Source organism: Hemicordylus capensis, chromosome 1 (assembly GCF_027244095.1).
Source record: "Hemicordylus capensis ecotype Gifberg chromosome 1, rHemCap1.1.pri, whole genome shotgun sequence".
Taxonomy (NCBI): Eukaryota; Metazoa; Chordata; class Lepidosauria; order Squamata; family Cordylidae; genus Hemicordylus; species Hemicordylus capensis.
In genome coordinates, this window is record NC_069657.1 from 73,135,940 (window position 1) to 73,150,097 (window position 14,158).

Genomic DNA, 14,158 nt, shown 5'->3' on the forward strand with positions numbered 1-14,158 from the left:
ATAAGCAAGTTAGTCAGGATGATGGCCAATGTACCTTTGGCAGCAAAAAGTGGGTATACAAGTTACTCTTATTGGCAATGTTTACTGCATGCTGTAACTAAAGATCACAGCAGAAGCACTCAAGGTTACCATGTTTACAGTTCCAATTAAATCTTTGTGAGCCAGAATCTCAGCCTCAAAGACTTGATGCTTCTGCAGAAGTTTCATTTTTTCACTCAAGTTGCTGAGGTTTTGAAAAGAAGAATCTTCCAGCTTTTTCATGCACTCATCAATCCAGCTCTCTGCCTGTCATCAGAAAAACAGTATAATTAGTACCACTTGTATTTCTCCCCTCTACTTAACACAGATATCCTTCTGTCCTAAACCAGACACACACACTTGAACAGACATACGCACAATATTTTCCTATAAATCAAAACGTGTCTGAAGGACAGAGTTACCAGCAAAACTGATCTCTCTTCACATTGCGGCAGCTGGTATTATCCATGCCAGAGTAAACCAAGGTACACTAGGGATAATTCTGGCATTGGAATGCCAGCTCTGTTCTTCTGAGGGCACGGCCAAATCAAGTACCAGTAATCACTGCCGAAACTGCTGTGCTTTTTAAAAGATTTTTTGTCATGAAAAAACGAATTTGTGAATTCGACCTTACATATATTGACAAAAGGAAAGGTAAAGTGTGCAATTAAGTTGGTGTCAACTCCTGGTGACGACCACAGAACCCTTGGTAGAATACAGGAGGGGTTTATCATTGCCTCATCCCGTGCAGTATGTGATGATGCCTTTCAGCACCTTCCTATATTGCTGCTGCCCAATATAGGTGTTTCCCATAAGTCTGGGAAACATACCAGCGGGGATTCGAACTGGCAACCTCTGGCTTGCTAGTCAAGTCATTTCCCCGCTGCGCCATTAGGTGGCTCTATTGACAAAAGTACAAGTGCCTTAAGAACAGCACACTCTTGTTCCCTTGTACTTATAGTCTCCTCAGAGTACTGAAATAATTACTTCATGTGGCAACCTGTCTTTCCCATTCTATCAGCAAATGTAGCAACAATGAGGGGTGTGCTGTGAAACTACCTTTAGCCTTCTACCTTTAGGCAGCAAATTTCTTCTGACATCAAGCTCGTCAAAAGTAGAACTGAATGTTATCAGGTAAGTGGTTTCAGAGGTACCGTATGCAACATCACTGCTATAGTTATCAGTACAGACAATATTGTTACTGTATTCAATGTGGCAGTTATATTGGTAACTCTGTAAACCGCCCTGAACTATTTTTGGAAGGGCGGTATAGAAATCGAAATAACAACAACAACAACAACAACTAACAGGCCAGATTTTCCAGTATTCTTCAACTTGGGTAGGGCTCATAGCTCAATGGTAAAACCACTACTTTGCATGCAGAAGTACTTAGGTTCAGTCTAAAGCATTTCCAGGTAGGGCTGGTTAAAAAAGCCAACAACCACCCTGTCAAAACCTGGTGAGCTGCTGTCAGTCAGTGTATCATGGCATTTCATGGCATTTTTGTGACGATTAAGGGGCTGCAACCATGTGGGCAGAGCCAGTTGTGTTTCCACTCACGGTTGGGCAACAATTCTGTGATTGAAACCCACATGATTGACCCTGCAGCCATGGCTGTGGCTCTTGAATACAGGAATGTCATGGGATGAATCCAACAAAAAGGGATTCTCACAGCATTCCTGTAATGTATACAGAGCACCTCATTCTTTCAACTTTGGTGGCTAAAACACATTATTAAGACTGGAACGCGTGGCCTCAAAAAAAACCCTTCTAGGTGCAAATATATAGTGCTGGTAACGGTGCCCGAGTGCATGACTGATATGGTGCTAGGGATGTGCCGTACATATCAGGTGGTATAAAATATGATAAATTAATACATAATCAATAATTTTGGTAGCTTGGATGCTGGCTCATTTTACGACCACACCCCAATAGGAATGACAGCAACCACCTCTGGCTACCTCCAAAGAGAATGAGGCTGTTCTGCTGTGCAGCCTAACACAGGCTGAGCCAAGCCTGGGTTAGGCTGTGTGTGAGAACTGCCGGGGGCAGGCCTTTTTAGCTATTAGGCCAGGTAAAGGGAGAAAGTGCTCCCTTAATCCAGGCTTTGTGCTTGTGTGCGAGCTCGGGCTGCTTCCAGCCTGGCCAAACACAGAGACGAGCAGCTAGAGCACCCGTCTCCTGGGGGAATCCCCAAATGCAGTGCACATGTTGTGTGGGGCATTGTGGGATCCCCGGAGGGCTGGGATGCGTTGCCCTGGCCTCCAGACCTGAGCGCTGTGCCACCCCTCCCACCCCCACCACCCACCAACTGCCCTGCCTGGCCATGTGAATGACCTCATTGACAATTTTAACTTCCCCACTATAGTAAAACTAAGCCTCACCTCTGCTAGATTCTGGTAGAAGAGAGCCAGCAGAAGAGCTATTTGCAGTTTTTCTTGCCTGTATTGAGAGAGATCTTTGATGCATTTCCTCCTTTCTAACACAATTTTGAGCTTGTGCTGGATCTGCATTCTTTCCAGCTCATGATCCTGCTGCAGCCTCCTTGCCTGTTCCTGAAGAGACAATTCCTGAGAGGCAAACAAATCTAAAATCACAGTTGTGTTCCTTTTACATACACAGTGAATAAGGCTTTCTATTCTGCCCTTGAAATAATGAGGCTATCCACACAATTGGCCTGGTGGGCGGGGAGGGAAGGCAAGGCTGCCTTCACTTTACCTTCTCTCCAGATGATGACGCAGATCCTCTTTGGCACTCCTCCCATGTGCCCACATGGGCAGCCCTACTCCTTGAAGCATGGAGCAGGGAGAAGTCCCCGGGGCTGTAACTTGTTGTTCCGGCCTCCAGGCATCCCTCAATGCAACACACGGCACATGCATTGCATTGAGGATTCCTCACTCAGACGGGCACTCTATGCACCCATCTGTGAGAATCCTCAGGCTGCACACATCTTGAGGAATCACACCATACCTGGTAACCGGATTAATGGTGAGAGAGCACTCTTAACCTCGGCTATCAGCCAGGTTGATTAATGGGGTTAGGCAGGTGGGGAGCAGAGGGATCCATGAGGAGCCCACCACTTCTCACAACCATCCTAACCCTGCCTGGGGCAGCACAATGCTTGTGCTTGTGCGAAAAATGTGAATTTAAAGATCTTGAAATCAATCAACCTTCATGCATTCAACCACAGATAAAATATTTATTCTTTGGAATTCAAAAATGGGAATGCAATTTGAGGGGGTTCAGAAATGATGTAAATGTGAGATTGTCTTCAACTATCCTGGCTGTTGCACCATTGAAAACCAGACAACATATTCTGGCTTGTTGGGGTTATGCAACGTGTAAATCCCTGAAACTTTTTTGGCTTTCCCTCCACATTTCTAGATGTTTTGCCTAAGTGGGAACCTGCAAATATTCTTCAAATTCTGCTTTAGGTGACATTTAATGTCAAGAAGGAATGTGTGGCACAATCCCACCCAGCAGAATTGTCTCCAGCCTTTTGTCTTTCCTCAGAATTCCTCAGTTATTTTGCCAGCTGAGGAATTCAAAAATTGATTGAAAAATAAATCCCTAAAATAGTTGTATGAATCAGCTGTCCTGGCTGCAGCATAGCATGGCCAAGATATAGCTGTGTGCTTGATTTAGTCCAAAAATAATTCAAGATTTTTTATTTCACTTGCTTAACACATCACATCTCTCAGTGAATTCAGCTTGTTCTATATTGACCAGTTTTCAGAAACTGGGTGTTTGCCCGTAACATAAACCCCTCCCTTTATATTACACATATCATTTTACCTTTTTTTCCTGGGAGACCAGAAGCTTTTCAAAAGCTTCATGTTTCCTGATCTGCTTCTCTACCTCCTCCACTGTGTTCCCAAAGTCACTGCTTTTCAAATACATCTATGAAAAATTGGAATCATTTCAGGTCAGGACTGTTATAACAAAGATCATGAGGTTATTGAGTCTTGTTTATTACTGACTTGAACATGAGACAGTGAAGAATAGATTTTCAAAGAATTACAGTACCTTTGCGTGATAGATTTTCTTAAAAGGATACACATTCTGTTGTATAGGTCTGGAAATCTGGTCTGATCCATGGAGAGACATCTACATACTCCTCTGAAAATCTTTTCATTATACATTAAAAACTGGAAGTAAGAAATGTTTCTCATTTCTCAATGAAGCGCTGACACAGAGATGTGTACAGGCACTCCCTGAGTTACAGACATCCGACTTACAAACATCTGTATATACAAACAAAGCTTGATAGCATATTACATTAAATAAGTCCCCAACTTAGACATGCCAACCTGCACATACAGTACAAACAAGTTGTTGCTCCTGGGAAGGATATGTGTTCCGAGTTATGAACATCCAACTTACAAAAAAACTTTTGAAACACAATCCATTACTAAGTTACTAAGCATAACACTTCAAAAATATATGCTGCAGAATATTGATTTGTTTTCATTTATTCTTGGATTTATATCCTTTCCTGTCAATTTCAACTAATCTAAAGCCATACAAGAAACACAGAAGAGGGCAACCAAGATGATCAGGGGCCTAGAGCACCTTTCTTATGAGGCAAGACTACAACACTTGGGGCTTTTCAGTTTAGAAAAAAAGACGACTGCGGGGAGACATGATAGAGGTCTATAAAATCATGCATGGTGTGGAGAAAGTGGAGAGAGAGAGATTCTTTTCCCTCTCACACAACACTAGAACCAGGGGTCACTCCATGAAATTGATTGCCAGGAGGTCTAGGACCAACAAGCGGAAGTACTTTTTCACACAACGCGTGATCCACTTGTGGAACTCTCTGCCACAGGATGTGGTGACAGCCAACAACCTGGATGGCTTTAAGAGGGGTTTGGATGACTTCATGGAGGAGAGGTCTATCAATGGCTACTAGTCAGAGGGCTGTGGGCCACCTCCAGCCTCAAGGGCAGGGTGCCTCTGAGTACCAGTTGCAGGGGAGTAATGGCAGGAGAGAGGGCACGCCCTCAACTCCTGCCTGTGGCTTCCAGCGGCATCTGGTGGGCCACTGTGTGAAACAGGATGCTGGACTAGATGGGCCTTGAACCTGATCCAGCAGGGCTGTTCTTATGTTAAAATATAACAAGAAAATCACACTAAAAGCAAGAGATAAAAGTAACAAGTGACCACCCACCCAATAAAACCAAAGCACAAGTTTACTGATTAAAAACATTGGATAAAACAATATAATGGTGATGAAATGTACATGACAATACTTCACAAAAGTTACAAAATGACCTCTTTAATGTCCAAAAACAGGATGTTAAAATAAACTTACAAACTTATAGATATGCAAAAGCAAGACAAACGTTTCGGTGGAAAACACCACCATCAGTGCTCTTTTTGGCATACTAGCTGGTAACACTTCAAGCCTTAAATACAGTAGTTAAACCAAAAGTAGAAATGACCGAGAAGGGAGAGAAGAAAACCTTTTAAGGGCAATCCTTTTTCAAACTTCACCCTACACAATGGAAGTTTATACCCATTGATTTGAATCAACTCTTCAGCCTTTTTTCTAGATGTCTCAATATGCTCCCTAGATGACACTCCTATAGCGCTCTGAATTACATTCTTAACAACCTGCTCATTTACTATCCAAGGGTGTGCAGAGTTCCTTTTCATTCAGATCTCCTTTTTCATGTGCTTTCTATAACATCTGGTTTCAAGAGAACCACCACTAATCCGGAATTCTGTAGCTAAAAATGATAACTTCCCTTGTTCATGCAGTTGTTCCCTTGTTACTCCCTATTCTATTAAGTTCCCCAAACTTTTCATCAGCTTGATCTTTAGCCCTAGTAATAATCAGGATATCGCCAATGCTATACAATTGTTATACAATGCTATTCTGTACAATGCTATATCCTGATCAATACACCTCCTCTCTATAAAATTGTTGGAGTTTATTCGAATTAATGGGTATAATGGGTATAAACATCCATTGGAGTAGGAGGGTAAAGTTTGAAAAAGGACTGCCTGCTTTAAAAATTCCATTTGTAACTGAGATTTGCATGGCAGGTACAGGAAATCCTGTGTTGAGACTAATGTTGTATGCACAGCACCTAAGACATTGAAACAACATCTAGCTAAGTCCTGCCTATATAATAATAAATGTAAAGGTAAGGATTGTTCCATATGTGAGGAGAATGAGGGGTGGTGTAAGGTGAAGGGGAAAATGAATAAGATATAATGTGTGGAATGTGCAGCATTTTATAATGAGGAAACAAGAAGGCCATTCACGAAAATATATAAAGAACATTTGGCTGATATGCAGTACAATAAAAACTGAACTAAACCATGGGTGATGCACATGACAGAAAAACATTAAGGAGAAGTAACACAAATAAAAGTGTCAATGCTGGGTTTATGGGAATTTAATGAGATGTAAGATTAAAGAAGGAATGTTTATAGAACAGTTGCCAACCACTATTAATGTAAAGCAAGAGATGGAAGAAGCCATGAGATATAATAGTCACTGAAAGGGTTAAAAAGTTTGCTCATTTGCTTGTTTTCTTCTCTCCATTCTCAGTCATTTCTGCTTTCCGTTTGGCTACCATATTTAAGGCTTGAAGTGTTACCAGCTGATATGCTGAAAAGAGCACTGATGATAGTACATAGAAAGGTTTGCTTTGTTTCCATGTTTGTAAGTTTGTTTTAACATTGTTTTTGTGCATTAAAGAGGATGTTTTGTAACTTTTGTGCATTAAAAACAATTTAAATGGCCTTGCAATAAGGAAAGTTTTAAAATAGGCAAAGAGGCAGCCAGTTGGATTTTCAGTGGGGATGGGGAAGGACTTCCAAACTTGAGGTGCTGCCACCAAAAAAGAAACATTGGTTCTCACTAAGAAGGTTGCTTCTTGTAGGTGAAAGACAGGCACCCAGAGTAGGTCATCTCCTCCCCTGCTCCTGAGGCATTACTATGTCAATTAACAAGGTTTTAAGAGTCTTTCAGAGGAAATCCCACCCAATTTGGGGAACAAAGAATAACTTGAGACTTAATGACTGGATATTATACTTGAACTTGAAAAAGAAGCATGCAAATACACATGTAACAATTACTATCTTCTACGACAGCTAAGAAGGAATAAAGAAGGAATGAGCAGAAGAAGAACCCTGAAGGCTTGCCTGTTTTCTGGAAATCTTTTGAAATCAGTGCCATTCTCACCTCAGGAGCCAAAAAACTGCTTGAGACCTCTGGGGGTGGTTGGGTCTGATGCCCTCCTTCCACCAACAAAGTGGAATCACCAACAAAGGCATCTTTGCGGGGCCTTTCCCCCTCCAGCAGGTTATTCACAGAGATTGCAATAGCCATTAGCTTAAATGACTTTAAGGGGATTAGACAAATTCATGGAGGACAAATTCACCACTAATTCACTAGCTATTAGTGGTGATGGCTATGTGGAACCTCTGTGTTCAGAGGCAGTATACCTGTGAATGCTACTTGCTGGGGTGTGTGTGTGGGTGACTCTCCTACAGCCAAGGAGAGCTACTGCCTTCATATCCTGGTTGTGGGCTTCCCAGAGACACCTGGTTGGCCACTGTAGGAAACAGAACGTGGACAAACTGAAGCTTGTGGTTGTTGATGCAGATTTTTGTAGTGTGAAGAGAATATTAAGAAGAAAGCTACATTTTTCTTTTAGGCTAAATGTATAAATGCTTCACTTTTTAAGCAAGGTCATGCTAAATAGAATGGAAACTATAGCACAGGCGTGAATAGTGATCCTTTGCCAATACTATCACTTTCTGGCTTGCAGGCAGTGCACTGCCAGCAAGAGGATCCAAAACACCTATTTTAAACGCAACTATCCACTATATGCCATTTTCTGCTTAATTATAGAAATTTATTATTAGTGTTTGCTTTCTAAATTACCCTTGCCCTTCAGTTTTTCCTCATCTTTGCCAGCAGCAATCTGAGTCTTAGTTATAAAGTATTTTGCACTGGTAGTATGTAGACCTGTTCCTATGACTGTATGGGTGTATGTGAAAGATTATTATTATTACTAGTAGTTTTCAGCCCGTTTAAATAATGGGCTCTAGTGAGGGGGGTGCTAGTTTCCTCCTCTTCCCTTCTCCTCCCGAGACCCTCAGCAGCAGCCGCAGGAGCAGCAGCCAGATAGGTGGCTGCAAGTTGGTGTTGGGCTGGAGGGGCTTCTCTTCGTCCAGGCCTTGCGCCCGGCGGCGGCTGCTTCTCTTCTTCTTCTCATGCCAGCCTGCATGCCGGGCCCCAAAGTTTCCCCCCCGCCTGGCAAGCGGGCCCAGTCCTCCGCGGCTACCGCCACCTCTTGCTGAGGCCGCGACTGCCATCGGGGCCAGTCGCCCCGCCGCGGCTGCCACCGCCTCACCCGCACTCTCGCCAGTCGCCCCGCCGCGGCCACCGCCACCTTTGGCCGAGGCCGCAGCTCCGCCGCCGCCTTGGCCGCAGCTCTGCCGCCGCCTCGGCCGCACTCTCCTACTGGCGTTGGCGGCGGCCGCTTCTCCTCGGCCCGCCGCTTCTGCTCCTCCCGGCCCTCTTGCCGTGGCGGTGGCGGCCGCCATCGGGGCCAGTCGCCCCGCCACGGCCACCGCTGCCTCGCCAGCACTCTTCTCCCGTTGGCGGTGGCCTGGTCCAACATGGACGCCCGTCTCTGGGCGGCCGTATCTTTTTGGGCCGATCTGGGCATGCGCGGAGCGCATGCCCAGAACGGCCCAAAAAGACACGCGCCCAAAAAGACACGGGCAGCACGGCCGCACGCTGTAGGCTTTTATAGTATAGGATTATTTATTTATTTATTTATTTATTTATTCGGTAGATGTCCTACCATGGTGCAGACAGATGAGCAGAGCCTCCATTTACCCAGATGATTGAGGCAGCTGTGGGCTCCATCATTCGAACCAGGAGCTGGGCCCTCCAAGTATCCAACAATGCATTGTGCTCCCAGTAGACAGGCAGCCCTCATTGCACAAGCAGCTCTCCTCTGCTTGGCCCATCTAGCCACAGAACTCTCTGATAAAGATGGCATCCAGCTGCCAGAAACAGCTGAGCAAGAAACAGCAAGTATCCTCACAACCAAACTTCAAGGTAGGACAGCTACTATTTTCATCCTACCTTGGTTAAGACCTGGGTACAAATGTTTGCAGAGTTTGCACACACATTTGCAGAGAATGGGTAGGCGGGATACCTGTGGCTCCACATGAGCCTGTATATCTGTGTTTACTGCCTCCTCCTGAAGGTGATGATCATGCCCTATCATGTATTAAAATAAATACCTTTTATATTTAAAAAAGAGTTTAGTGGACAAATACAGAATCGACCTCTCATGAAATTTAAATGGAAGTTTATTGGTGTCCATAAAATGTTTGAGACCTCCATTGCTTGCTGTTAAACCACAGGCAAATGGCACCTGAAAGCCTCAGCAATTATGGGGGTTTAATGGGGTGGAGACAGAAACACTTGCCTCCCCTTTTATGCATCATTAATAAGAGGTATTCTCAAAACTGCAGGACTTGTGAGCTTGTGGCCTCAGGAAAGATAATCTGACCAATCTGATGACAGTAGTTGGTATGCCTGTCTACGTATGCCTCTGCCACTGAAAATGTATTGAATATCTGCATCATAAAAGAAGACAAGTAGTTCTGGTAAGAACTAACCTGCCTACTTTCCTTTCACTATCCCTACAACTAGACTAAATTTGGTCCAGATCAGTTAGGCAGTTCACAAATTAGCCCAGTTGCACCTCAAACCTCCATGCATCTGTTTCTTGAATTGGAGTGGATGACATCATCACAAACTACACCATTGAGGTAACCCTATGTGTCACTCACTACAACTGTACCAAATTTGGTTTAAATCAGTTAGACACAAATTAGTTGTGTTAGGTCAGTTAGGTCCACAAATTAGCCCAATTTCATCTCAATCGTTTATGCATCTGCCATCTTGAATTGGGTGGATGGCATCATCACAAACTATGCTGTTGAGGCATCCCTATGTGTCCCTACAGCTGTAGGAAATTTGGTTCAAATTGGTTATTATTATTTAACAAATTTCTATACTGCTCAAAACTTACATCTCCAGATGGTTATTTATTTATCGTATTTTAATACCACCTGATAAGTAAATCTCTAGGTGGTGTACAAATCCCAACATTAAAATCATAAGTTAAAATAGACAATACACAATAAAAACAATATAAAACAAATTATTAAAACTAGCTGGGCCAGGTGCAGAACATCTGTGCCTCTAGCTCTCCCCCATTCTGTCCCCCCGCTGCTGCTGCTGCCACCATTTCCCTCCCTGCTGGCGCTGTTCCCCCCGTGCGTCTACCCCTGCCGCTGCTGCCACTGAGTCTTCCTTCCTTTTGGCCAGCAGGTGGGCCAGAGAGGGAGGCTGTGCCGCTCTCTCTGCCGCCCGCCCACTGCTGCTGCCATTTCCCCCCCGGTGCTCCTGACCTCAGCGCTCTTGCCTTTTGGCCAGCAGGTGGGCTGGAGAGGGAGTGCGCCACCTTCTCCACCGCCCACCCGCCGACACCTTCTCCCACCTGGTGGCCAGGCTATTTTTCCTTTGGGCCGGCATGTGGGCTGGAGAGAGAGGCTGCACCACACTCTCTGCCGCCTGCCACAGTCCCCGCACACCATCCCCATCACTATGTGGCAGCTTGCTTACAAACTCTCATGAGATCTGCCATGCATGGGATTAGCAACAGGTACGCCTAAGAGAAATATATATATAAAGAAGATTCTAATTAAAAGCTTACGAGATCAGGAAAGTCTTGAGGTCTTCCTGAAAACAAACAGAGAGGGAGGTGCTCTTATTTCAGTAGGAAGCATATTCCAAAGCCCTGGGGCAGCCACAGACAAAGCCCGGTCCTGAGTCACCACCAGATGAGCTGGTGGAAACCATAACCGGACCTCTCCAGAAGATCATAAAAGGTGGGAGTCTTCATGACAAAGGATGTGCACTCTTAAATAGCCAGGTCCCAAGCTGTTATAGGTAATAACCAGCACTTTTTATTCCAACCAGAAACATATCGGCAGCCAGTGCAGTTCTTTCAAAACTGGTGTTATATGGTCCATTTGTTTTGTCCTAGAGACCAATCTGGCTGCTGCATTCTGCACCAATTGTAGTTTCCAGGCTATGTACAAAGGCAGCCTCACGTAGAGCGCATTACAGTAGTCAAGTCTACTTAGGCCGTTAACAAGGTAGCCAAATTGTGCCTGAAACATTCACATGTCCATCACCTTTAACTGGGATGGATGACATCATCACAAACCATGCCGTTGAGATCCCTATGTGTCACTCACAAGAACTGTACCAAATTTGGTTCAAATAAGTTAGATGGTCCACAAGTTAGCCCACTTGCATCTCAAACATTTACACGTCCACTATCATGAATTGGGGTGAATGACATCATCACAAACTATGCCATTGAGCTGTCCCTAGGTGTTCCTACAGCTGTACCCAATTTGGTTCATATTGGTCAAGGCATTGCGAAGTTGAAAGGGTGTGTGTGTGTGTGCGCACGCACGCGCGCGTACACACACACACACACACACACACACAGAGCTGGGTGATCTCATAAATTTACCTTCCTTAAGGAATGTAGCTAAAAAACACTAAAATTAACATAGGTTTTCATTCTACTTCAAACATAACATCTCTATGCATGTATTAACAATCAGCCTGGCTTTCAGATAAATGCACTGCATGAGGAGTGCGGTCCATTGAGGGATTTCCCCTCAAGCTGGGTGCTCTAGACGCCCGGTTCTGTATCTGCTCTGGTTGTCTGCAGCCTTAGCAGACACACAGCCAGGGACCTGGATACAAAAGCCCAGGGGGGGAAATCCTGGAGAGGCAGTGCTGGAATCAGCCATGATCCCTGCACTTCACATGAGCAGCCCTACCCAGGTAGGGCTGCCCAAGCTTGGGTAGGGCTGCTCATGTGAACAGCCTCACTATCTTTTTGGATTAGGCCAAACCTTCCAGTCTACCTTCCAGGCTGCTTTCACTTGCTGTCAAAGACCATGTGGCAGAAAAGTCGGGGGTGGGGAAAGACGTCATTACCGGGCCAGCTGAAATCTACAGGGGAGATGACCCTGCACATATGGTCTCACCCAGCCCAATTCCTAGCCAGGAAGGAAGCTAAGGGGTTGGCGTGGCTCCTGGGAGGTTGGAGTAGTCTCCCACTTACCTAGCTGCACTGGTCTGCTGCTTGTTCTAGGTTAGAGGAGATAGTGAATGAGGCTTCTTTCAACAACACGGGCCTTTAAAAATAATTAAAACCATAGGACCATAATATACTATGCGCCCTTTCTCACGATCAAGTGACAGGGCTTGAGGGAAGGCAGCAGAGAAGCCAGCAGAAGCTCACCTTCCTCACATACAATCTTTGTAGAGTTTCTGGGCACATGAATCACGCTCCCAGATGATCTGCAGCTACCACAGGCAGCCTGGAGGTTCAGGGATTGAGACATGTCATCTCGGCCCCTAGAAATCCCATGATGCACCGCATGAGCGCACTTCATACAGTACAGTAAGTGTGACTTCTTCTTCATGGAGGTGATCTCCACATGATGATATCTCAATCAGGAAAACTATAATATATGAAGTGCCTGCAAAAGCTCACTTGTTGCAGATGACTATGCAAAGTGAATCAACAAGTGGGGTGGTGGTAGAGTGGGATTCCTTACCCCAACCCCAACCCCCAAAGCGTTTTGTGAATGGGCTCTGTATCTTGCATTTTGCTTTTATGCAGGAAGTCATGCCAATGTGTCTACACAGGACTATAGTAAAAGGCTTTCAGTGATACATTTTAGAGACACTAACAAATAAATTAGTTTAGAAAAACACCAAGTCATATGTCTCCATTATTATTAAAATATTTATTTTAAAACATTTTCCATAAAAACTAAAAATGTTTTTACACAAAATATGGCATTCTGGCATTATTAGAGCTCCTGCACCTGATCCTTGGTATTCAGAAGTGGAACATATGCAGCACTATAGGATCAGGATTAAGACTAAATTTTACACTTCACCTTTCTCAGACCTCATTAATAAGACATAACAAAGAAGTAAAAATTAAGCGGAATCAAGTGACTCTTCAGAAAAGAATCCCCCCTCCAAGCAAATATACTCAAAGTGCTGATATTTCATGATAAACCAAAGATGAGTAGAAATACCCCAAACAATTTGGCTCTTGGGTTTTTTTTTTTAAAGGTTTCAGCATTTCAGCTAAAGTCTCAGTTGTTTCACATAGAGCCTTATTCACATGCTAGGTCCAGCACAGATACAGTTATTCACATGCTTATGCTGTGTTGAAGCACAGATTCAACCGGGGTGACTCTAGTGAGCAAAGGGTGAGCAAAGGGTGGCAAAGAACATTATTAGGGGAGCGAGGATTTTGTTATGTGTTAAATACTTAAAGGGAATATTTGATGTTTTTAGTTTATTTACCTTAGTAATGACCTCAGTAATGGCTTGCTTGGCATTTGCAAACTTATTCAGAAAATGGGCCAGATTCCGCTTAGAAAATACTAAGCCTGTTCACACAGTCATTTGAGGCAGGGCTGGAGGACAGGGGAAATCCTACCCTCGTTGCAGCAAACAAGCAGAATCTCTGTTTGGGTCAGCAAACCCAGGAAACACACAATCAAGCCAGATGTTGTTGAAATCTGGAGCAGCAAGCATGGATAAGTCCTCCAGGCCTTGAAGGCCTTCCTAGCATGCTTTCCATTGCCAGTAGACTGGAAAGCCTCATAACATCAGCAGCCAGCACGGTGCATGTGCAGCTTTCATTCCCATTTGCCAACAACAGACCAGCATATCTGAAATAAGCCAGTGGGAAAGAGACCTTACACATAGAAAGGACCTGCACATAAGCATACCCTTAAGAATACCAATCCGCCCCACCCTCACTGTAGATCATGCCATCTCTGGAGAAGGAATAGGCACATTTCAATTCCTCTTCTGGTACAGATTTACACACAGATATTTTTAACAGTCTGAAGGAGGAAAAATAAACCAGATTGGCCCACTTAAATGCTAAGCTTATGTACATGCATAAGAGAAGTGTGTTTCTACTTCTTCTTAGTGGCTTGGCTGCTGTCAAATAAATTAGTGTTAGGACATGGA

The 14,158-nt window shown here is 44.3% G+C and overlaps 1 protein-coding gene across 1 annotated transcript in view; it reads right to left on the reverse strand.

The window, feature by feature from the left end:
• The window catches only part of SPTBN5 (spectrin beta, non-erythrocytic 5), a 198,457-nt gene that overhangs the window by 82,247 nt on the left and 102,052 nt on the right, over positions 1 to 14,158 (reverse strand). Inside the window, exons 37-39 of the mRNA XM_053313122.1 lie at positions 3,814 to 3,918; positions 2,403 to 2,588; positions 130 to 285 (exon numbers count right to left, since the gene is read on the reverse strand). Coding sequence (XP_053169097.1) covers positions 130 to 285; positions 2,403 to 2,588; positions 3,814 to 3,918 — 447 coding nt within the window. The remainder of the gene's footprint in view (positions 1 to 129; positions 286 to 2,402; positions 2,589 to 3,813; positions 3,919 to 14,158) is intronic.